Here is a 24,832-nt window from a genome sequence, read left to right as displayed (position 1 = left end):
CACACAGGATTTTTCACTTGGAAATAAAAGTTTGAGAGGATAGAAGGAGAGTAAAGGTGGAAACATTGGAGAGAAAATTAAATGAGTAGAAGAAAGTAAGAGGGGACAATGAATTGCAAACTTTATATATCATACAACTAGCAGTTTTACTATGTAAAGTGATCAAATAGCAAAACCTCAGTGTTTCCCCATGACATAGAAGCTTTCTTATGAGTGGACATAGAAATGGAGTGTGGTTACAGAAAGCAGCGAAAGCTGGCCACATCTGGAATGGGTAAGCAAAACTTGACACAGTGGAATAAGCAAACTCCAATTATTGTGGGCATCTAAAATTACTAATTCTGAGGCACCCACAGGAATGATTCTGCCAGAAAATATGGACATTATGATGAATAGTAGTGCGGTTTTCTTAATTTTAACCGCATGTGATGTTAGCTATACTGTAAATCTAAATACTAGAATAACCATATTACACAAGACTCTACAAATGAAAGTCTTTTGGGGCATTTTAAATCAACAGGAGTTTTTCATGAGTACAGTCTGTAGAATTCAGCCTAAAGGCAAGAGCTGTGCAGCACAGAACATAGGGTCCACAACAGGAAAGCATTTGGGGGTTCAAACATCCCCAGAGTAATCCCTAGCTCCTGCAAGGTACTGAGTGCCTTTAAATCTCAATCAAGACAGTGGGAGCAAAGGCCTTTCAGTACTTCTGAGGAAGCCCTTAGCACCTTGTAAAATTGGGCCAGAAATCCGTAAAGAGCAGGGAAAAGAACTGAAGAAGCTCAGAGGCCCTGAACAGTTGACATAAAGGCAAACACAACAATGGAAGGAAAGGCTTTCCTTCATGTATGGAGGGATGGAGATGGGGGAAGGTCTGTAAAGAGCAGTACTAGCTCTAAATGAAGCACATGCATGAGACCTCATATTTTCCTATGGTATTTCAAATGCACCGGCATGGATGTTATTAATAACTCTGGGTATGTCTACACTGCCACACTAGTTCGAACTAGAGTGGCTAATGTAGGCATTCAAACTTGCAAATGAAGCCCGGGATTTAAATATGGCAGCGCCCAGGAACATGCAAATGAAGCCCAGGATATTTAAATCCTGGGCTTCATTTGCAAGTTCGAATGCCTACATTAGCCTCCCTAGTTCAAACTACGGTGGCAGTGTAGACATACCCTCTGTAGAAAACACTGCCCTAGGAGGCCAACTGATGACTTAATGAATTTAAAAGTCTCTGTACATTATACTCTTGTTCTGCACACATAGCTCTCAATGAAGTCAATAGAAGTGTTGAGGGGAAAAAAAGGAAAATCAGGGATCTAATATGACCCTCTGGTCTCAGTACAGTAGCTCAGTGCAAAACAGCACAAGGAATTCTCTCTAATCAGGGGCTAAATACACTATTTATGATAGTACCAGCAATAGTATTGAGAGGAATTTTCCAAATATACATTTAAAGTGGCAGCAGTCCAAAGATCCTTGTATACCTGTCGAACAGAGCAAATTCTTTACTTTTTTCTTTCAGATAGGTTTAAAACATAAGAAGATACAACAAAATGACAGTTGAATCTGTCATTTTGGTGTTACCCACCTCTGATAAAATACAATGATTACAATGTATTTTACATAGACTTTTGTGCGTGTTTGTATATTCTATATATGCCTCACATATATACATATACATTTATATATATACACAATCAAAATTATTTATGTATATATTTAACCATAACATTTAGGAAGCAAGCTTTATAGAAAATACAAATAAATAGCTATTTAACTTACTGTGTATTCTTTTTTCTTTCATTGAGTGTTCTTTTCACTCTTTTCCAGTGTTTGCTGTCCTTCAGACTAATTTTTCTATAATGTTTAATAATTCTTTTAAATTTCAAGGTCCTTTATGACTGTATCTTTCATCTGTCACTTTTTGTATTGTCTGATTCTGCCTTTCTAGCCTGCCTCACATTTATCCATTCAGTAGTGTGTTGTCTCTTTCTTGCCCTTGACTGTGGCATTATTAGAGTTTTTTAAATCATATTTTTAAGGAAAAAATCATAGGGTGGTAGTAGGGAGAAGGAAAAAAGCATAAAGATATATAGATTATACGTGTCACAGGCGTTGATTTGTACCCCTAGAACCCTTTATTTCACTAGTTAGGGCCTGGTCCTGCAATTGAATCCACACAGATGGATCCCTGTGGCCATTCGGAGACCCACTGGCCTCAGTGGGTTCCTTGTACTTCTCAGGGTGCATCCACATGTACCTGTTGCAGAATTGGAGCATTAGAATGACTACCAAGCCTTGGGCTTGCACTGTGATGATAGGGAACACATTTGAACATGAGATCTTACCCCTGAGCTAGCCTTTAATATCCAACTTGATTTTCCTTCAAAAATGGGCTTTTCCCCCTTTCACACCTTGGTGGGGAGAGAAACATCATCATCCTTGGAGGAATTAAACCTCAGTAATATAGGGACTGACCTAGTTGTTTGTGTCATCTCAGGATTAGTTAATAAGTTTTTGGTGTCAACAGGTGAAAATCATTCCTGCGCAAACGATCAGCACAAGACCTGTGCAAACACTTAGACCTCGGTCTATTTTGAAAAGTTAGCTAGCAATTTAGCAGCTTACAATGTTCTCAGTTGAATTGGCTGAGATCCTTGCTATCCCATTCACCCACCAGCATGCACCTGTTCCAAAATAATGGCCTTTTTAAAACTGTGGGAATTACAGAGCCCATGAGTCTATGGCCTGGACAGCTGTGAAAGAAATGCAGCCTTCGGGGTTATCTTAAATTAACATTTTTTTCCTGAATGCTGCTATTCTTCTTTCTTTCCCCTCAGTTAGATTTGATCTCTCTCTTTTTTCACTCCTTCACTCTATTCTTTTTGAACTCCCCTCTCTCAATACTTTCAGTTGTCTTCTCTTTTGTACTGTATTTCCTTCTCCTTTGCTCCATTTCTCATCCCCAACTTTTTTTCCTCCTCCTTTTCCCCTTTTCATGGCTGTGATCAATCAAAACAAAACAAAAACAAAAACAAAAACAAAACACCACCACCCCATTTCTTCTGTCCCACTTACCACCTTTTCCTGAGCACCATGAATAGTCCAGAAGATAATTTATTTTCTCCCAATAGCCATCTCCAGGTCCACAGTCATCCTGAATAATAGCTCCCAACCACCTTCAAAGCTGCATCTGGCCCTCAGAAGAGGTCCTGTTCTGCCAACTCACATGTAGTTTGAGGGACAAGATGTTCAGCTAGATATGATTAGGCATTGTTTGTGTTCTGACCTGAGTGCAAACTGATCACTCAGTGTTAAGGACCAAAACTCTTTCTGGAACCACTAAGGGTTTTTCTCTAGGGATGCTCATCTGGGTGCACTTCCTAGTTCATTGAGAGATTCAGGCACAAAGCAACCAGGCTGGGGGTTAGAGTTAAAGACCAAAAATAAGTGGTGTGAAGAAGAATGAGGACCTGACACAAGGAGAAGATAGTGCAACAAAAACATCCTTGAATTATCCTGATTGTGTCAGCTGTGGTTCTTTTTTCTTCATTCTTTCCCCTCACTTTGTGGGTGACACCTCGGTTGTAGAAGACCGTGAAGGAAGCCAGTTAAACTACTCTGCTTATCTGGAAGAATACTACTTATATGCGCTTTACTCTGGTGAATGTTTCTCACTCCAGATGCACTTTGCCTGCAAACTCCCTGAATCTTCAGGGAGCAGTACATATTTCTGCATAATTACTAACAGGAAATGCTAACCACTGACAATTCTCCTGTGTGAAAGTGGGTGTCTGATTAATTTTAATGATGGACTCTCACAAGGTATATCGGCAGATCTGTGTGGTGAATTGGTGGAGGCAACTTTAGACCTGGCAGGTACAGTATTCAATGAAGGTTATAAAACTTTCTTATCTATATAGAGACCGATTTCTGAGAGCCTAACTGACTTGGAGGGGTGAGGGGGGGAGAAGCATTAACCTCCAGAACCTACAACTCTGGTTATCCACAGAAAAATCTAGGAACATTCAAAGGATGGGGAAAGAATCAGGAAATTGAACGCCTCTGACCTCAACCCTCTTGTGTTAGTTGAAAGGAAAAGTTTAATCCCTTCCTAAGAGTGGGTCCCATCCTTATAAAAATGTATCCCAATATTCTTCCGTAATTCTCCAGTGCACTAGAGTTTATAGCAGTATAACTAGTCTTGTTACTATAGAAATCTGACTCTGAAGGTCTAAAAGCTAGGGGACTTACAGTGATCCAGTTTGGGAGGACAGAAAGGGAGGGATGGGGAAAACCGTATCCTATGTAACCTGGGCTTCTCTAAAAATCTGTAATTTTGCAATAGATCCATGAATGATGTATGGCAATATTACCGCAAGGTGAAAGCACTGAGAACACTGGGATCATCTGACAAACTTTGATCAGAATTGTCCTTTTGTCTTTCATGGCAGCCCTGTTTGTTAAAATGTGAAAGTACCTAAATAACAAATACTTCATTAATTAGCATTAGAGCTAACAATATAATTAGACCATATAAAACAATCTACAATTGTACGTAACTATCACTGACTCCATCATACAAATGGGTGACTGAGGTACAGAGAGCTTTGGTGACCTACCTATGGATAGTCGGTGGCAGATCTGGGGAACAGAACTCTGATTGCTAATCCTAAACCCTGTCCATGAACCATTTTGTCTCCCGAATGAAGCAGCAGTCACAGTAAAGCTGACACTTCATAAATAAGTAATTATGTTCTACTATCAGCTGATACGTGACAGATGGGATTTTTAAAAATGTGCTCAGGGCTGGTCTAACTATGCTCCCACTGAAATCAATGAGAAATTTCCCACTGACTTCAACAAAATCAGAATTAGGCCAATGTTGAGTGCTGTAGAACAGTGTTTTTCAACCTTTTTTTATTAAAAAAGAATTATAAGTACCCCCAGTACCTACAGTTTTCAGACATACACAAAATTTTCTACCATTGCAACATGTTTGTTTAAAGAACTTAATCGTAGCTGGGTGGGTGATGAAATTCTTGCATGTAAAAAGTACAAAAATAATAAAACGCTATAAAACTTAAAACAAAAATACAGGTTTTCTCCACATTTCAGTTGTGTTGATGTACCCCCCAGACGTCTCTCGAGTACTCCTAAGGGTACTCGTACCACTGGTTGAGAAACTCTGCTGTAGAAAACCACACTCAATATGCTGCTATATTTTATTAATAGACTTTTAATGGATTTCCATAATTACATTCTGTAATTACTGTTCACGTGTTTACTTTTTAATCTTTTTTAAAAAAGATAATGATGATTATCCTTCGAAACATTTCCCTGCTTATTATCTCTGTATTAATCCAAATAAATATTTTATAACAGCATTCACAGAGAATTAAATAATCAGCAACAGTTTCTGTCCAGTTATTCACTTTACTGTAACTTTTCTTGATGGAGAAGTGATTCCGTTTATAATTCTGTAATTTCCCCCTTCTTTTTCTTTTTCCTAAACCAGCGGAAGAATGGATAGTGGCTAACCCAGAACTGACGGACAAAACAAGGTTCACCATCCCGAACCTGCCAACTGATTCCAGAATTTTTGTGAGAGTAAAAGCTGTGAATGCTGCTGGTCCCAGTGAACCTAAATTGTACCCACAACCTATTTTAGTCAAGGAAGTTGTAGGTAAGATACACCATTATTTATCTCTTCTCTCACCCATACACACACTTTCAGCTTTCATGATGCTGCTTCTTTGTAACTGGCGCTTGAAGTTGGAGACCGCAGAATATAGTCACATGCTGAAGCCATGCCAAAACAATACTGCATACTCCAAGCATTCAAAAAGCATGCGGTCACCTTAGAAATAATATATTTTGATGTGTTTTTATTTGCCTTCTGGTTAGGGAGGGGGGCAGATTTGGGGTCTCATGTTTCCAAGCATCTTTCTACAGTCAAGAAGTCTAGAAGTGTGCTTTTTCTTTTACTGAAAGCTGTGATTTTCAAGTACTCCTGTAACTCTAGGAGCTGGGGCTTAAAAATAACAAATAGCACATCAAAGCTGATGAGACTTGTGATAACATTGTAAGAATTGGCAACACTGCATGCTGGCTAAAACAAGCTACAGGCACAGTGGTGAAAGGTGGCCACTTCTATCAGTTTGCTTTTACATCTTCTGAAAAAGTGGAAGCAACAGTAACCCAAACAGATACAGTTACACACACACACACACAGTCTCATTCCCTTCTTATGCTGCTAACCAGTGATCAGACAGGCAAGATTCGAAATTCAAAAGCTAGACAGTAAAGCTGACTTTGACCATCAATTCAAATTCACTTTGTTATCCATTAACTACTTTCACACTATTTGAAGTTAGTTATCCCCAATATCTTCGTATCCAGCTGGGACCATTGTCCAATCCATGGCACTGCTGGAGGCTGGTTTGGCCCAGCATAAATTACAGCATTTTAATATGCATGGGGCCAATACGTGACATAGAGATCAGGAAAGCATAGCAGCATTCTGGACATTTGACACACTCCCTCTCCTATGCTAGGAGTATCCTCAGATGGACAGATAGGGTAGTTATAAAGACCTGTTGAACCACTGGACTAGCACAGAAGGGCTTTAACATAAGCAGGATCTGGCCCTTCGTCTTTTTAACATGCAGAATGTTAATTCCCTGCAACGAGCTCCAGCCTTTTCTGCCATGTATGCTTTTGAAAACTCTGTAAGACACGTATAAATTAAAAGCATATGTGTCACAGCAGCCAAGCTGTGGTGCTGCTAACAGAGTCTGTCACTGATCTACTCAGTAGCCTATCAGTGCACTTAGCATTTTCTAAAAAAATAAGGCCCTTAAGGTGTTTTAAGTTAGGAACCCAAAAATGGAAGCATCCTGTCCACAACTCACTTTCAAGAAATGTATATCATAGATTCTAATGTTACAAATATCTGTGCTCACCAACATTGTTGAATTCAATACCACCATTAAAAACAAAACACAAAAACACTTCCTTATTTTTTAGAACCTCCAAAGATTCGTCTACCAAGACACTTAAAACAAACCTACATTCGAAGGGTTGGAGAAACTGTGAATCTTGTTATTCCTTTCCAGGTGAGAAATAAAGACACAGTTATTAATGCTTATTTTTCTTATATTGCTGCTGTTAGAACTGCATGTTATATGACTATGGTGCTGCATGACATTAATTTAAGCAGGAGCAGACATACATGAACAGTCAAGGTGGTCATTTCTGTGCCTTCTGAAATCAGACTGTGCTCAGCCAAAGACTGAATTTTATAACTAGCAAACAGTGTTTGATCCATTGTCTATAGTGGTCCACAGAATACCCATAGTCTCCAAGATAGACCTGCCATTACACACAAGATAATCACTAGCACAACACAAAGCAGTTGCAATAGACATCTAATGATTAGATATGGTTTCTAGAGCTGGAATGTGACATTTATTCACTATCTTGCTGTGGGAGTGGTGGGGAATTTCACCAACCCCGCAGAATCATTGTGCAACAAGGCCTCAGAGTACATGAGCAACATGCACTTTCTGTTCCAGTTAGTTAACTCTGTTGGCTGGAGGCAGAGCCATAGCCTGACCAACTCCCAACACAATCTGAAGCTAGCTGTTTCAGTAATAATTATCTGCAGAGTTCTTGCCCTACTGTGTCCAAACCTTATGTTCTCTTCTTCCTTTGTGTACATATGCAGCTGTTGGACACAGTATGAGCTGTAGGAAATGCTATTTCTGGTAAATCAACAGTACTACTGTGTGATGTATACCAGAGGTGGGCAATAATTTTTGATGGGAGAGGGGTACTCCAAGAATTTAGAAAGTGGTCAAGGGCTACAGTCTTCTATATTATGGAGGAGGTGCGGTGTCTGGGATGGAGGTTGGGTGCTGAATGGAGCTTGCAATAAGGGATTGGGTGCAGGAGAAAGTGTGGGGTCTGGAAGGAAGTTTGGGTGAAAGAGACAGTTGAGACCTGGGTTAGGGGAGTAGGGTGCAGGGGTTTGGGCTGTTACCTGGGGCAGGAGGGGGTTGTGACCTGGGGCAAAGGATTGGAGTGCGGGGTCTGGGAGGGGATATGGGGGCAGGAGGAGGCAGAGGCTTTGGCTTATGTGGGGTAGGGGTGCAGAAGGGAGGACAGAGGGTTTGGGTTGCAACCTAGGACAGGAGGGAGCTGTGACCTAGGACAAGGGATTGGGGTGCAGGACCTGGGAGTAGATATGGAGACAAGAAGGGGCAGAGAGTTTGGGTTATGTGGGGTGGGGAGGGCAAAGTGTTGGGGTGCTAGAGGCAGGCTCTGGCTGAGAGACTTACCTGCTTGTCCCACTCCCACACTGCTGCATGGGCCACATGATTTTTGAACAGCTACAAGCCTGGGGGGGGGGGAGGAGGAGTGAGGGTGGTTCTCAGTCTGACTGTTGCCAGAAACTGGCCAATGGGAATGTGCTGGGGGCAAGGGCAGTGCATGAAGCCTCTCCTCCCTCCCCTGGGCTCACAGCTGTTCAAACATAGCCCTGCAACAGCCTCTTTTCTCAGCAGTGTGTGGGGGACAAGCAGCGAGTCTGCCTGAGGCTCCCCACTGTGTCCACGGGCTGGGTCTGGTGGCTTGGTGGGCTGGATCTGGCCCACAGAGGGTATTTTGCCCAGGCCTGATGTATATACTTCACCCAAATACTCTGAAAGAGCTGAGTTTACCATATTAAACAGTACTCCTGAAATTCTTGGTTCTACAGGGGCAATCTTCTGGTAGTGACACAGCATAATCAATAAGTTAGTGTCTGTTGACATCACACTGTGATTCTCCTGGGGCAATTGCTTCTGATAACCTCTGAAAATAAAATTAATATTGCTCATTACATTGAGAAGAAAAATAAGTAAAAGCACACCTGACTGCCTCTGAATTGCCTTGTGTTTCGGGTTATCTGCTTTTCCTTCAAAGAGTTTCCGTCATTCTGGTTCAAGAAGATTTTTATTCTTTGCGACAGCCTAACACTTCTGTCCCTTCCAAACAGCACACTTCATTTGTTCCATGGCTTTTTAACAGGGAAGACCAAGACCAAAGGTATCTTGGAAGAAAAATGGTGCGTCTGTAGACAAGAACCAAATTAACATCCGCAACAGTGAAAACGATACTATCATCTTTATCCGAAAGGCAGAGAGGAGCCACTCTGGAAAATACGACTTGAAAGTGAAAGTAGATAACTTGGTGGACAAAGCTACAATAGATATTCAAGTAGTTGGTATGTTTTAAAAAACAGTATTGTGGCAAAGCAGACTCAAAAAATATGTTACCAATGTGCTGTGGAAAACAGATTTCCAGTTACAGCTTCCTCTACAATGGTACCTTTCTACATCAGATCACTTGGCCAGAGATTCTGAACCAGGTCCCCAGCTAATGTAACTGGGGACCTCTGTACAAACTGTCATTAGCCAGCCTGAACAACGTAGAATCCTAAAGTACTTCACTCTTGTAAGGGTCTTTTATGTTCCATGTTTGTCTGAATCACTGAAGACTTTCACGACTTGGATGACATTCAGTCAGATCTGAGACAGCTCTATTGTAGCAAGAGTTAGTTTTTCCACAGACATGACTTGGAAGAGACCATAAGGCTGTTAAAAGCTTTATGATGGAAAAAAGAGAGACACTTGGGAAATTACATACAAGATCTATATACATCTTTTAGCTGAAATTGGTATCACAGCCTACATTTAAGGTTGCCTGAAAATGCCTCATTATAAGATCACGTTTTCATTTTCTCAGAACTTTGCCAAAATAGTATGTGATCCTGGTAACTGAAGACCTTTCCATAACATGTATGCCCAATGGGGTCCAAGTAAAGGTTGCACAGGCAACCTAAATTCTGGCATTTCCTAACTTTTGAGTGCTAGACCTTGCAGCCTTCTTTTTAGCATTGTTTGTTGTGTACAAGATTGCATATAGACATAGCTAGCTCTGAGAGGGAGAAACAGAGAGCAGGCCTAATGGAAAGATGACCATGCCACATCATCATTACAGATCGCCCTGGCCCACCGCACGTTGTAACAATTGAGGATGTTTGGGGAGAGAATGTTGCTTTAACATGGCAGCCGCCAAAGGACAATGGGAACGCTGCCATTACGGGCTACACGATTCAAAAAGCGGACAAGAAGAGTATGGTAAGTTATAAAACGTGTCTGACCCAGTTTAAATCCTGACAGTAACCATGTTCTTTCTTTTAAATATAAAAAGCCCTATTTACCTGGACCAATGTTGATGGCTGAGACATTGGATCATTATAGAACCACACTACAATTCAGAAAATCTCAAAAGTTCATCTGAAAATCCCAGTGTCCACAGTATTCAAAGTTTGTAAGTGGGAACCCACCAAATGCTGCTTTTGAAGGCAGGGTGGCCCTGCAGATAGTCCACTAGATGGGTAGGAGATCTGGGTTCTGTCCCCAGCCTGCTGGGTGACCTGAGGCAAATCCCTTCACTTCTCTATACTACACTTCACAAATTAAGTAAGGATCATTATCCCTATATTACAGATTGGAATATTGATGCTAACCTAATTTGTCAAACGTTTTAAGATTTATAGATGACAAGTGCTATATGTGGAGCTAACTATTGTTATTATTTCACAACCAAACTCCTGTTTTATAGCTCTGTAAGAGACAGGAGTTAGGTTTCTACATTTAATAGATACTGCAAGTTTGGACATGGGAATCTAAGAGATATGAACAAGTTTGCATGGGAAGCACATTAATACACTGACCTGCTGTGTGACCTTGTACTAGTCAGTTCACCTCCTTGTGACAGTAGTCCCTCTCCTACCCTTCATCTTTCTTTAGATAATAAGCTGTTTGGGCCAAAGCCTTTCTCTGATTATGTGCATACACAGTGCCTAACACAATGGGGCCTCATATCAGTTCAGACTTCTAGGTGCTAGTGCAATGGTGGGCAGCCTGCAGCCCACAGACTTCCTGGCTGCCCCCAGCTCCACGTGCCTCTTCCCACCCCATGCCATTGGAGCCCCACACTTCCTACTCCTCCACCTTCTCTCCCAGCACTTTCAGCTGCGTGAGGGGCATGTGGGAGAGGGGGAGTAGGCAGGGGGACTAGGGGACTGCAGGTGGAACCCCAGTGGGTCACGGGCTGCTGTGACCCACTAAGGTGAAGGAGGGCTACTACTGTGTCCCACCCACCATTCCTTGTTGCCCATACCTGTGCTACTGTAATACAATATAAAATGATAATAGGAGTCTATCATGTACTCTATGAGGGTATGTCTACACTACAGCACTAATTTGAACTAACTTAATTAAAATTAGTTAATTCGAACTAAGCTAATTCGAACTAGTGCATCTAGACCTAAACACTAATTCGAATTAGCGTTTTGCTAATTCAAAATAGCATGTCCGCATTGAGTGGACCCTGAACCGAAGTTCAGGCTGGCCGGAACCAGTGCCAGCAGGGCATCAAGTTAGGAGAGTGTGGAGCTGCTGCCTCAGGCTAGCCGAGGGCTGTGCTTAAAGGGACCCGACCCCCCACCCCGGACAGGCAGTTCTCAGGGTTCCCCGCTTGCTTGTCTACATCGATGAGGGACAGCAAAGCAGTCCTGTCTTGGAGTGCCCTGAGTGCCCACACTCGGCACATCACAGTACTCGGCCATCAGCCCGGCTGCACTTGCTGCAGGCTGCCATCCGGGGGGGGGGGGGCTCAATCGGGGGGCTGTCAGGATCCAGGAGGCCCTGCAGGAGAGCTTCCACTGTGAGGAGACCACAGAGCCACCCCAGTCCTCCCCATCGGGGGCTAATGCCCCATTCCTCCCTCACCTCCTTCCACTTACCCTTCCCTAGCCCCCCTTCCTGATGTAAAAAATAAAGGACACGTGTGTTCAAAAATAGAAACTCTCTTAATTTAACAAAACTGGGGGGGGGGGATTAACCTCTGGGGAGACTGGGAAAAGGAGGTGGGAGTGGGGAAGAGAGAGGGTGGGAGAGGGGAGGTGGAAACCTGTGAGGAGGGAGCTGGAAGGGAGGAAGCCAGGGGAAGAAAGAGGAGGGGAAGTATAAAACTATGGTACGCCATATCTTCAGTACTGTGTACAGATGTGGTCTTCTCACCTCAAAAAAGATATTTTGGCCTTGGAAAGGGTTCAGAAAAGGGCAACTAAAATGATTAGGGGTTTGGAACAGGTCCCATATGAAGAGAGGCTAAAGAGACTGGGACTTTTCAGCTTAGAAAAGAAGAGATTGAGGGGGGATATGATAGAGGTGTGGAGAGGGTGAATAAAGAAAAGTTCTTCATTAGTTCCCATAATATAAGGACTAGAGGACACCAAATGAAATTAATGGGTAGCAGGTTTAAAACTAATAAAAGAAAGTTCTTCTTCACACGGCGTGTAGTCAACCTGTGGAACTCCTTGCCAGAGGAGGCTGTGAAGGCTAGGACTATAACAGAGTTTAAAGAGAAGCTAGATAATTTCATGGAGGCTAGGTCCATAAAAGGCTATTAGCCAGGGGATAGAAATGGTGTCCCTGGCCTCTGTTTGTAGAAGGATGGAGATGGATGGCATGAGACAAATCGCTTGGTCATTGTCTTTGGTCCACCCTGGTGCTGGCCGCTGTCGGCAGCCAGGCTACTGGGCTAGATGGACCTTTGGTCTGACCCAGTTCAGCCATTCTTATGTTCTAAGCTCAGGGCTCAGGGTCGGGGGTCTCACTGGACCAACTTGATTTTCATGCAAACCTGCTCCTGGGTTCGCATGTGGCCTTTGGTGGCCAGGCTGGCAGCTATCCTGTCCTAGACGGCCGCATTCCTGTGCCTAGTGTGGAGGTCATGGACATTGGAGGCCTCCCCCCAAACCTGGATGAGGTCCACGTTCTCCGCACTAGACCAGGCGGGCGCCGCCTCTTGCGGCCCCGGGCAGGCTCCTGTGAGCTGCCAGCCTGGTCCTGGGAAGAGGCGCATGGCTGGGTGGCAGCGGGTGGCTGGCTCATGCCGTGCCAGGTGCAGGGTCTGTTGGCTGGGTGCTGGCAGGCTTGCAACTGGCACAAGCACTGTAGCCAGACCGTGCCCCTTTAAGGGCTCCAGGGCCAGGAGGGGGGCAGAGAAGTTTCCCTGGTTTGGCCCAGAGTGGCCACCAGGGCAAGCTGGGAAGGGCTAGCCTCCAGCTAGTTCGAATTAAGTGGCTACACAGCCCTTAATTCAAACTACTTAATTTGAACGAGGCATTAGTCCTCATAGAATGAGGTTTACCCTAGTTTGAATTAAGCGCTCCGCTTAATTAAATTAGAATTAAATTCGAACTAGCGGTTTGTATGTATAGACGCTATTAAAGTTAATTCGAACTAACGGCTGTTAGTTCGAATTAACTTTGTAGTATAGACATACCCTGAGTCCCATATCATCTCCATGCTGTCTGTGACAATTTTCCTATAATAATTTTAAGGGGGATTTGAAATGATTGCTTCCAAAGGGACATTTTCTTAAGACAGTTGTCTCTGAAGAGTGGATGATCCTTTCTGAGAGTTATGAGCTATATTATTGGGAAGCCTAAAATAATGTGACTTTTCAGGTTTAGTACATGTCAGCATAAACTCTGGCACAAGAAACTTACAGAAATATACTCAGAAAAAGAGAGACAACTGGAAGGGGTCGCATAAATAAAAGAGAGAGCATTTTCATGGACACATTCTGCTTCACATGAATAATATTTTTAGCGTTAGTCTTCCTGATCTCACTAGATGGATATTGTGTACCGAGATCAAATTTAAATTTGATATTTAAAGAGATGTCTTTCATCTAAACGTGTCTCTTGAGAGTTATGCAGATAGATGCCTGAAGCAGTATGCAGTGGAGTATATAAGACTTCCCAAGAGGCAAGTGTTCTGCCAGAAACAGCAGGAGTTCAGAGCTGATGAAATCACATCCACAGGACTTTGTTACAAGGGAAAATAACTATACCATACATTGAATGCTTGTTTCTGTCCTCTAACTTTGCCCCTGGGACTGCTACAAACACTGATTTTAAAAACAGGTTTGTCTAGCTGTTTATTGCACTGTCAGTGTCCCTTATTTACACATGATTTCTCAAAATTCAATCTAAAATTAACTGGAAGTCTTATTTTTATCAAATAAGTTACCTCTTGGCTACTGCTATGGGAGACTTGGTCCTATTGCAGTCTCATGATTCTGGGTGAGCTTCACATACGGCTCTCCTTAAACTGTACTGTTACTATTGCTAAGGGAAAGCGCCTCTGAAGAACCAATCACCTGGCTAATCAAGTGTCCGTACTATAGACACTGCTTTTCCTAATCCATCAACTGTTCTTAAATCATGTTAAATCACCAGAATGGAATCATACTTCCTGAAGGCAGATTAGTATTCAGGCACTCGTTATTAGTTTTTTTATTGCTTTCATTTTGTAGTCACTTGCTTTCTTATCTGCAGCAATACTTTCTCTGTCAGCCATATGAAAACTGAGTGGCAGAGCCTGCCTTTCTTCTCTTGCACAATAGGACCTTTGTACTTTTGCATTTCCTACAATTATCCTGCCTAACCATCAGAATGTGACAATTCAGTAGGGTTCACTTTCTATTCACCCTTCATTTGCTTGTGACTCCTCTGTCCTCACCCGGTCAGTGTGTAGTGACTAACTTAGAATTCATTAAAAACTAAAAAAACAACAATCGCCTTGTAGCACTTTAAAGACTAACAAAACATGTAGATGGTATTATGAGCTTTCGTGGGAACAGCAGCTTCTAAAGATGAAGTCCGGTCATCTGAAGAAGTGGGCTGTGCCCACGAAAGCTCATGATACCATCTACATGTTTTGTTAGTCTATAAAGTGCTGCCAGATTTATTTATTTTTAAAGTTTTCCCTGTTACAGACTCATTTGGCTACCCCTCTGAAACTTTAGAATTCATTGCCATAAGCTCTGTTATTGCATTATGTTTTATACAAATCCCTTAAAATTTGTTTTCGTTCTTCATATGCATAGTGGCTATTCTAACCCCCTGCTGCTGATTGATAAAGTGTGTTGTAGACAAACTTAGTCTGTGTTTGTGTCTTGCAGGAGTGGTTCACCGTAATTGAGCACTACCACCGAACTAGCGCCACCATTACTGAACTCATCATAGGCAATGAGTACTACTTCCGGATCTTCTCTGAAAACATGTGTGGCCTTAGTGATGAGGCAACAATGACCCGAGAGAGTGCTGTGATCGCAAAGGATGGTGAGCTAACTGCTAACCCTAACCCTTCCCCACTTATATATTTAAGTGGGGAAGGGTTAGGGTTTCAGAGTAAGGAAAGAAATGAGACACAAAAAGACTGCACCTCATGTAGTCACTCACACCCATGCAAAGTGAAAGTAAATTGCAACTGCAATTTATGAGACAAGCAACAAAGCGGTAGAGGATGATGCTTGATTTTGAATGGTAACATCAGTTCCACTCTCAATTCCAAATAATATATCTGAGCTTCAAACATTTTAAATGGAAACAATGGTGTTGTAACAGATACACACACTGTTGTAAATCAGAGTGGTATCGAGCATGACCTGAGTTCTGGAATGGTCCGTCACTCCCATCCAGTGTGTTCTGCGAAGGCAGTTGGTGTAAATGTACAGGGCCAACGTGAGGCATGTGCAGTTGGTTCCCCCACACTTGGGGCCGCACTTTATTATTTGCCTCGCTCCAGGCTCTATTCTTATGTATTGCAGATGCAGACAATTTATTACATATTAAAACAATAGTTATTAAAGTTCAAATTATATTAAAATATCTATATAAATAATTTGTTTTGTAGAAGTAAATCTTCCTTCTGACCTATACAAATAAGTTTAAAATACATATGTCCATTTTAAACCAAGCACCATAAGATAGTCTGTAAAGCATGTACTACAGTGTATAGAGATATGTTCATGTATTATGTACTGTGGGCTAATGGCATTAATGTGGTGGAATGTAGTTTTAGTTAAAAGTATTATAGTGAATTTGAATTTGTTTTCTTCGTCATTTTTGTGCAACTAATATATATACACACATCCACTTCTGCTCCACATATTTGAACTAGGCCCCACAAATAATCATGCCGGCCTTGTAAGTTTAGCGGGATGGATAGGGTCGCTAGGTGTCCTCTATTGACTGGGATAGTCCAGTATTTTCGCCTCCTGTCCAGTAAAAAAAAAATTCATAAAATAACGGACACCTAAAACATCTAGTATCTTCTGATTTTTTTTCCTGGCCAGGAGGAGAAAATACCGGGTGCTTACCTGGTTCCACAGGGGAGCTGTCTGGCCCGGAGCAGGGAGACAAGATGGTGAATGGCTGCCGTCAGCCTGTTAGGGACAAAAAGCCTCAAAAGCATTGCTTAAAGGGGCCATGCTGGGTTTTTTTTTCCTTAACAACTTTGATCTCCCCCTTTTTTCCCCGGTGGTTTTTTGAGGGTTTTTTTTTGGGGGGGGGGGGGAGGAGATGTGCAGTATTTTTGGTTAAACCATCTGGCAACCCTAGAGATGGACAACAGCAGTCACTTGTGCTATGAGCTAGTGTTAATGGCATTCCTGTTGGGAACACAGAACTTAGAAAGAAAAGTATCTTGGTTGTATAAAAGAGGCTGAAAACAATGAGCTCACGAAACTGAAAATTCTCAGTGAGATCTCTCAGAGCTAGAAATAGTTTTCTAATTAAAAGAGGGGTGGTGGCCAGAAGAGGGGACGTAGAAATCGTCTCGTCACTCTGCAAATTCACCTCTGTGCTGAGGGCCAACATAAGGCCCATGCACTGGTGAAAGCCTATTAGAGCGCTTAAGATGTAAATGGTGCGTAGGCCTTAGTGCTGGCCTTTGGCACAAGGGTGAATTTCACCTTATATGTCCATTATCAGCAAGAAAGTCAGGTCTACTAGATTTTGTTTTATACTCGATCAACACATTTTCAGCCATCTTTATTGGTGGGGCTGTGTAATATAAAGCAGAAGCACTTATGGATTTTCAGAGACTGTGCCAGCCCAAGTTTACTGTCCTGGCAGTTTGGAAATACAGTAAAACTCCAGTGGTCTGACATCCAATGGTCCCCCACTCCTGATGGCCCGGCACCATCTGGAACCTAGAAGTGCTCTGGGCAGCCGGACAATTGGAGCTGCTCTGCCCCCGGCTTCCTCGATTCAGCCGCTGCTGAAACTGACCAGCGGCTGACTCAGGGAAGCCGGCGGCAGAGCAGCTCTGCTTTAGGCTTCCCGGAGCCAGCCGCTGGTCAGTTTCAGCAGCGGCTGAATTGAGGAAGCCGGGGGCAGAGCAGCTGGGGTGCTGACGGGTTGGTCCCGCAGCACCAAGGGGCGTATCCCCTGCACTCCACCACAGACCCCTCTTAGCCCCCCCTTCCGATAGTCCGGCATATCTGATAATCTGGCACCCTCTGGGTCCTAAAGGTGCCGGATTATCGGAAGTTTACTGTACTAGTTGTTGATGGAACAAATTAGGAAAGGAAATCAGTGATAAGAGTAAATGTGGAACATTAAGTTGACATTTTATAGTCACCTCCTTTAACTACCAGCTTGCTAGTCAGTATTCATATTGTTGTAGAAAATGTGTGTAATTAATTGTAGGCATGCACACAGAGTATGTATGTTATACTTAATATACCATGTATTCATACAATAAGTCATCTGTACGGTATTATCAAACACTACAGTAACTTTCAAGGCTCAATTCTGCTCTGATGCTAGCGAGAATGAGAGCAATAAATGGAGTTCCATTGGTATTTAAAGCAGGGCAAATGGAGCAGACTCACTCTATTTGTTGAATATTGTTGAAAACTATATGTAATGCTTAACGTAGTGCTAACAGCTCCTAATGCCTTGTATTTATTTAATAGGTAAAGTCTACAAAAATCCAATTTATGAAGACTTTAATTTCACCGAACAACCATTGTTTACTCAACCTTTAATTAACACGTATGCTGTAGCTGGTTACAATGCTACTTTGAACTGCAGTGTTCGAGGCAATCCGAAGGTACGGCATACCCCTTAACATCAGCAAAGGCAATGGAGAGTGTAATCACGTCCTATAATTCACACACAGGGTCTCAGGAGAATGAGCGGGCTAAAGAATAGAGCAAAAAAATGGCAGTCGGGATTCCTAAGTTAGGCATCTTCTCAGTTCTGCCATTGATTTGTTGTTTCACAGTGGTCAAATCACATGTCCTTCTGTCTCAGTTTACTCCTCTACAGCATAGGTTTTATGAGTCCATGAAAATGTGGATTTTTCTCAGCTGCTCAGGAATGTGTAGGGTTGCTACTTCAGGGACTCACAAGTGCTGGTCAATACATCAATAAAGGGTTTTATTTTGAAACAAAATACTTTCTATAATTATAAATATTAATGTTTATATTCTAGTAGTGCTTAGAGGCCAAGTCAATATCTGGGTCACATTGTGCTAGAAACTATACAAACACCTGGTCTCAGCCCGAGTGAGCTTATCTCTCTCTTTGACCAATTTTCCAGAGTAGAAAATGGAAGTGACTTAGTCAAATCAGAATTCAGAATGTTTATTTGAAAGTATTCTTTGATCCACCATTCACTTCCAAAGTTTTCGATTACGTTCTGTGCTTTAGTTACTAGTAAAAAAAACCCGCAGCTATATTGCCAAACCTAGAATGTGATAGATCTTGAAAATTATTATTCGGTTGTTTATTATTACATGGTTTACCCTTCATAATGTAACTGATCTAGCCAACCCAAAAATATTATCGTGATTGAATTCAGCTAAATTATAAGGGCTACAGGGAGCTGTGCTTAAAAAACAATTGCATAATACAGCCCAAACTTATTTTTATAAATGGACTACAACTTCCCTTTCATCAACATTTTTTTCATTGTATTCCACTAATTTATCATTCAATTTTAATACAAGGTCACAAAAAGAGATTAACATTTAATTTCCTATACCTGTGTCACTTTTCACCACAGCCCAAAATAACCTGGATGAAAAACAAAGTGACTATAGTAAATGACCCAAGATATAGAATGTTTGGTAACCAAGGTGTCTGTACTTTGGAGATCCGCAAACCCAGCCCTTACGATGGAGGCACTTACACCTGCAAAGCGGTCAATGAACTTGGAGAGGCAGCCGTTGAATGCAAACTGGAAGTGAAAGGTAAATCCAGTCGTTGTTTAAGAGACAGCATATATTAGAGTCAAGAATACTGTAAGCGGGGTGCCAAGGGGATGATTCTAAATTTTTTTGTTGCCTATATTCTACCTCCATTTTTATTGTGATGACAAACTCCAACAAGACACTCTCTCTGATGTAGCGCATATATGGCAAGCATTAGGCAAGGAACAGTTTTGGATGGAGGAGTATTGGTAAAGGAGGTCTGAAGGAGATAAACTAAACAAAGCAGTGAAGTTTATCAGCCTTAAACAAAAGAACATAAAAGGAGTTGGAAGAGGTTGGAGCAGAACTAATTGGAACTGGGGAGCTGGATCAGAGCTGTTGAAGGTGGGACAATGTGCTTGGAGTGGGGCTCATGGGGTGTGGACCATAGATGGAAGGATGGGGGTTGTGGTAGAGCTAGGGGAGGTCTTGTGCAGGCCTGAAAAGGGGCTGCAGGGATGGATCAAGAAAATAGGGGGAAAGAGAACTACTAAAAGAGCCTGGGGGGTGTCTGTGTTGGCATTGTGGATGCAGGGGGTTAGACTGAAGGACTCTAGAGAATGGCTGTGGGAGAGCTGGACTGAGCCCAGATCAGAACTGGAGAAGAGAAAAGGGGTCTGTAGTAGGAACTGGGGACATGTAGGGAGCTTCAAGGGAGCTGGAGGGAATCTTGTCAGGAACTGATGATGGAAGGGCTGGATTGGTGTTGTAAGGGAGCTGTGTGCATGGGGGAGATAGTGATCTGGAAGGCTGAACAGGAGTTAGGGAATGGGGGCAGAATTAGATCTGTGGGGGACCCGAAGAAAGGCATATTTCAAAATCAGGAAAGAGCTCCCTAACCTATTCTTGTTCCACGGTACTTTGGGGCTTCCTAACACCATTGATTTAGATACAGCCTCTCCTCGAGTTACAAACGAGTTACGGACCAAACACTTGGCCGTAACTCGAAATGTTCGTAACTCGGACCCCATTGAGTTACATTGCGACCACACTGTTCGTAAGCACGGGTTGCATTCGTAACTCAGGAACCGCCTTAACAACCGCTCAATGGGAGTTTTAGTCATAAATGTGAACAGTCATAAATTGACCGTTCGCAACTCGGGGACCAGCTGTAGTTCTTCCACTGTCCAATGCAGGATTATTCTGTGCAGTGTATTTTTCTAGTGTTTTGCTCAATGTACTTTTAAATGCCTCATGTAGGGTACTTCCGCTAGTTCCCTAAGGAGAATCTTTCACTGGTTTATAGATCTAATTATTGTATTTGTTTTAGGAAAAATACATATAGAGAATCATGTGGCTTTTGCAAACAGATGTAAAGGAGAAGTTGGTCAGATTTCTGCAACCTTGAATATATCTCTTTAAATTCCTTACATGAATTCAAGATATTTAATATTGACTGCGGGTATTGTGAATGGTCCGAAGGCTCAATCCAACAACTGAAGTAAATGGGATTTGGATCATTCATGCAGTAGAATGTATTTGCATAGGATTACCTTACATAAATTACTTATTTTGTAGCCACTATTTTATATGCAGTGAAAGCCAATATATTTAACTTTTTTCTATAGATTGCATTCCCTTTGTTTTGGATTATGATTAACATTGTGTATAATATCTTGTATATCCTTGTCACACAGCTCAAACATGGTAGCAAGGAAGTAATGACATAAATTGTCTTTTCATAAAGTAGTGTGTTCACCTAATGAGAATTGTAGTAAAGCCACATTTCTTGATTGCCCTGAGACCTTTTTACTATATTCTGGCAGATGAAAGTGCTGTCCTCACTCTAGATTTATATAGTCGGTTTCTTAATACCAAGCAAGACTCCTTGTTTTGCAGCACAGGAAAATTTCTTATGGCCTAGCAAAGGCAGCCTCATTATCACTAACATCTAGAGGCCACGTTAGACTAATCTTCCATTATAACTCCTAAGCCTCCAAGTCCTAACTACCTTACCAGTAGTTACCTTCAACTATTATGTTCTGCACGTAATAAATTAGTCAAAATAACATATTTCTGCGCACACAGTAAGATCTCACGGTCTCTCCCTCTGTGTCCAGTGACTTAACAGATTGCCTCATTTCTACAGAACAGCTTTAAATTAAATGAAACAGGATAATATCAAACACATTCAAATGGAAGAAACAATGTTGGTTAATGCTTGTCAAATTTAGGAGGCCTGAACATCTGCAGATCTTACTGTTGCCGATGACAGTATGTCATTCTTTAGTAAACCCTACAACAGTGTTAATAACAACGGTACACAGGAAAAGATCCAGTATGGTGCTTTTGTTGAGTGCGAGACCCTAGACCAGTAGTTCTCAAACTTCATTGCACCATGACCCCCTTCTGACAACAAAAATTACAACACAGCCCCTGGAGGAGGTGGGGGGGGGGGGGGGGAGATAGAAAACCAAACCTGCCTGACTTTTGTCATCCTGGGCAGGGCTGAGGTGGGAGGGGAGGAAACTGAATCTCAAGGGCTTCTGCTCTGGGTGAGAGGCATGTAACCTTAATCCAGGGTGGTGAGACTTGGGCTTCACCCCTGAGCAGTGCGGCTTAGGCTTCACACTTGCGGGGACCCAGGGCCAACACCAGCCTTGGTGACCCCATTAAAATGAGGTTGCGACCCTCTTTGGAGTCCTGACCCACAGTTTGAAAACCCCTGTTCTCTGAAAACTTCCACATAGTGTGCAGCGGCGGTCAAAAAGGCAAATAGGATGCTAGGAATTATTAAGAAAGAGAGAGAAAACAAGACCCAGAATATCTTACTGCCTTTGTATAAAACTATGGTACACCCACATCTTGAATACTGTGTACAGATGTGGTCTCCTCACCTCAAAAAAGATATTTTGGCCTTGGAAAGGGTTCAGAAAAGGACAACTAAAATGATTAGGGGTTTGGAACAGGTCCCATATGAAGAGAGGTTAAAGCAACAGGGACTTTTCAGTTTAGAAAAGAGGAGACTGAGGGGGGATAGGATAGAGGTCTATAAAATCATGAGTGTATGGAGAGGGTAGATAAAGAAAAGTTATTTATTAGTTCCCATAATAGAAGAACTAGAGGACACCAAATGAAATTAATGGGTAGCAGGTTTAAAACTAATAAAAGAAAGTTCTTCACACAGCGTGTAGTCAACCTGTGGAACTCCTTGCCAGAGGAGGCTGTGAAGGCTAGGACTATAACAGAGTTTAAAGAGAATCTAGATAATTTCATGGAGGTTAGGTCCATAAAAGGCTATTAGCCAGGGGATAGAAATGGTGTCCCTGTCCTTTGTTTGTCAGAGGCTGGAGAGGGATGGCATGAGACAAATTGCTTGACCACTGTCTTCAGTCCACCCTCTCTGGGGCACCTGTTGCTGGCCATTGTCGGCAGACAGGGTACTGGGCTAGATGGACCTTTGGTCTGACCCAGTACGTATGTATGTTATGTTCTTATTCTTTTTTTAAACAAACTAATTTATAAGGCTCTAATCCAGTGCTCTGGATGTGGCAGAAGACATTGAAAACACCACAATCCAAAATACTACCACTGCCAGCCATGCCTGTCTGCCTCCACAACTCACTATTTCCACAATGTCCTCTGTCAAAGAAAAGCAATCTTCACAACTCAGCTCCCAACATTGCCCGGGATTTAGCTCCTCAGTTAGATCCCTTCACACTCACACACACTGCATGCATCCCAAGGGGGCTCCTCAGTAAACAAGTAGATATCACAGCATGTCCTGAAGGTTATACAGTAATTCCTCATTTAACATGTGCCCGCTTAACTTGTTTTCACGATAGCCCAATTTTTTTTTTTTTAGGGAATGTTTTTTGAATTACACAACCGTCTCTGGAATAACACGATTTCCTCAGCTGGCCCATTGCTGGTGGCTGTGCGGGGCTTCCCCCATCTCCCTGCAAAGTGGCGGAGGGTTCGCTGCTCGCCGTGCCGTTCCCCGCTGACTCCCCCTCACCGGACACCTTGCCCCCTCTCCTCTGCCCCCACTTGCAGGCCAGCGGCTCAGTTTCCCCAGCCGGCCCGTCATCGGTGGCTATGTGGGGCTTCCCCCACCGCCCTGCAAAGCGGTGGAAGGTTCGCCGCTTGCCACGCTGCTCCCCGGCGACCCCCCCCCCCCCTCGCCGGACATAGTGTGGGTCCCGGCAGACCCATCACAGGGACATACTCCCAACCCAATCCCCCTCCCTTCTCCTCCCCGTCCCTTCCCCAGAGCCAAACACCTCCCCTCCTTGCTGTAACCCAGTCCCCTTTCTCCCCCAAACTTATGTTCCGGTCCCAACACACACCACCACTTGAAACGCAACCCCCACCGTTTCCATTATTTTCAACGAGAAAATTGACCCCGCATAACACGTTTTCACTGAAGACGATCATTTTCTGAAACGTATCTATAATGTTAAATGAGGAATTACTGTACTAGCAAGTTTTGAACAGACCAACTCAGGAAGCAAGTTCAAAGCCAAACAATCTCTCAGCAAACTAGAAACTCTATCCTATTCATACTGTCAGAGGACAGCTAGCAGAAGTGCCTCCAATAAACTCAGTTGCTGGGATATCACATCCTAGCTTAGCAAACCATTATGCATGTACTGTGATGGGAAGAAGGGTGTGAAACTCATTCCCCTTCGAGATGCCTCAGTCCATTTTTCTCCAAGTTTAAGCAAAACCTTACATCCCCTGCCTTTACTCTCAAAAGCTTTGAAGCCTGATCCTAGGGATCCTTATGTATAGCTCCTATGCCTCCTTTTCTCTTTCTGTATATAAAAAAAAATTTCCTGTGGGATGACAGTGTGACATCATCACGTCACTCTGCTTCCACAGGAGCCAAGCCCCACCAACTCGCAGCCTGAGGGCCCATGTACAGACTGGGAGCTGGGGCTGTCTGCAGCCCTGGCTCTCCCCTCCCCTCCCAGCAGCGGCGGGGTCGTGGGGGGGAGCAAGGAGCGAGAGGGCAGAGCCGTAGCTATCATGGCCTGGGCCCAGTACCCCTTCTGGCAGCTAGAGGGAGAGACTGGGACTGGCGCAGCCTGAGCCCCGGCCAAGAGGGGGCCCCCCAGCAGCCGAAGGAAGAGAGCCAGGCCTGCCTTGGCCCGGCCCAACTCCCCAATGGCTAGGGGGAGAGCTGGGGCTGGCCAAGGCTGCCATGCCTGAGCCTGGCCTTCCGCAGCAGCCGAGGGGCGAGCTGGGACTGCATACCCCCAGAGAGAGGAGGGTTGGGAAGTGTAGTGAGCTGGGAGAACAGTTTACTTAAATCAATATCTCCTTTTTAAATGTGAAGTGAATGATCTTGACAGACCCTAGAGACTATGCAAATGCTGAAAGTCTTCATGTTTAAAGCATTGTATCCACTTTCTACATCAAATCTAGAAAGAGCTCTGCAAATAGTTGTGTTTTTTGTCAGCATCCCGTCCTTGGCTGTGCATTCTCGCTCTCTTCAGCCAGTGATTTGTTAACCAAGTCACATACCTCTTGACTGATGTTTAAATCCAAACTCATATTAACCTTTGGGCAGTGCAGCCCACCCCAGAAACTCGTGAGGTGTACAAATCCGTTTTCCTTTCTAATCCCAAACAATTAGAGATCACGAATCATCTCTGTAATTTATATTCCTTCCTCTAAACTAGCATATTTAGCCATTAGTCTAGTC

The 24,832-nt window shown here is 43.1% G+C and overlaps 1 protein-coding gene across 5 annotated transcripts in view; it reads left to right on the top strand.

Moving 5' to 3' along the window:
- The window catches only part of MYBPC1 (myosin binding protein C1), a 130,630-nt gene that overhangs the window by 98,073 nt on the left and 7,725 nt on the right, over positions 1-24,832 (top strand). For all 5 annotated transcript variants that reach the window (XM_006138047.4, XM_006138048.4, XM_075939289.1 and 2 more), the window contains 7 exons: positions 5,528-5,695; positions 7,039-7,127; positions 9,082-9,277; positions 10,054-10,193; positions 15,100-15,259; positions 17,902-18,038; positions 18,996-19,182. In XM_006138047.4, the coding sequence (XP_006138109.2) occupies positions 5,528-5,695; positions 7,039-7,127; positions 9,082-9,277; positions 10,054-10,193; positions 15,100-15,259; positions 17,902-18,038; positions 18,996-19,182 (1,077 nt within the window). The remainder of the gene's footprint in view (positions 1-5,527; positions 5,696-7,038; positions 7,128-9,081; positions 9,278-10,053; positions 10,194-15,099; positions 15,260-17,901; positions 18,039-18,995; positions 19,183-24,832) is intronic.

This window comes from Pelodiscus sinensis, chromosome 1 (genome assembly GCF_049634645.1).
Source record: "Pelodiscus sinensis isolate JC-2024 chromosome 1, ASM4963464v1, whole genome shotgun sequence".
In the NCBI taxonomy this organism is placed as follows: domain Eukaryota; kingdom Metazoa; phylum Chordata; order Testudines; family Trionychidae; genus Pelodiscus; species Pelodiscus sinensis.
Note: the sequence above shows the minus strand (reverse complement) of the source record. Positions and strands in the feature narration are given on the sequence as shown.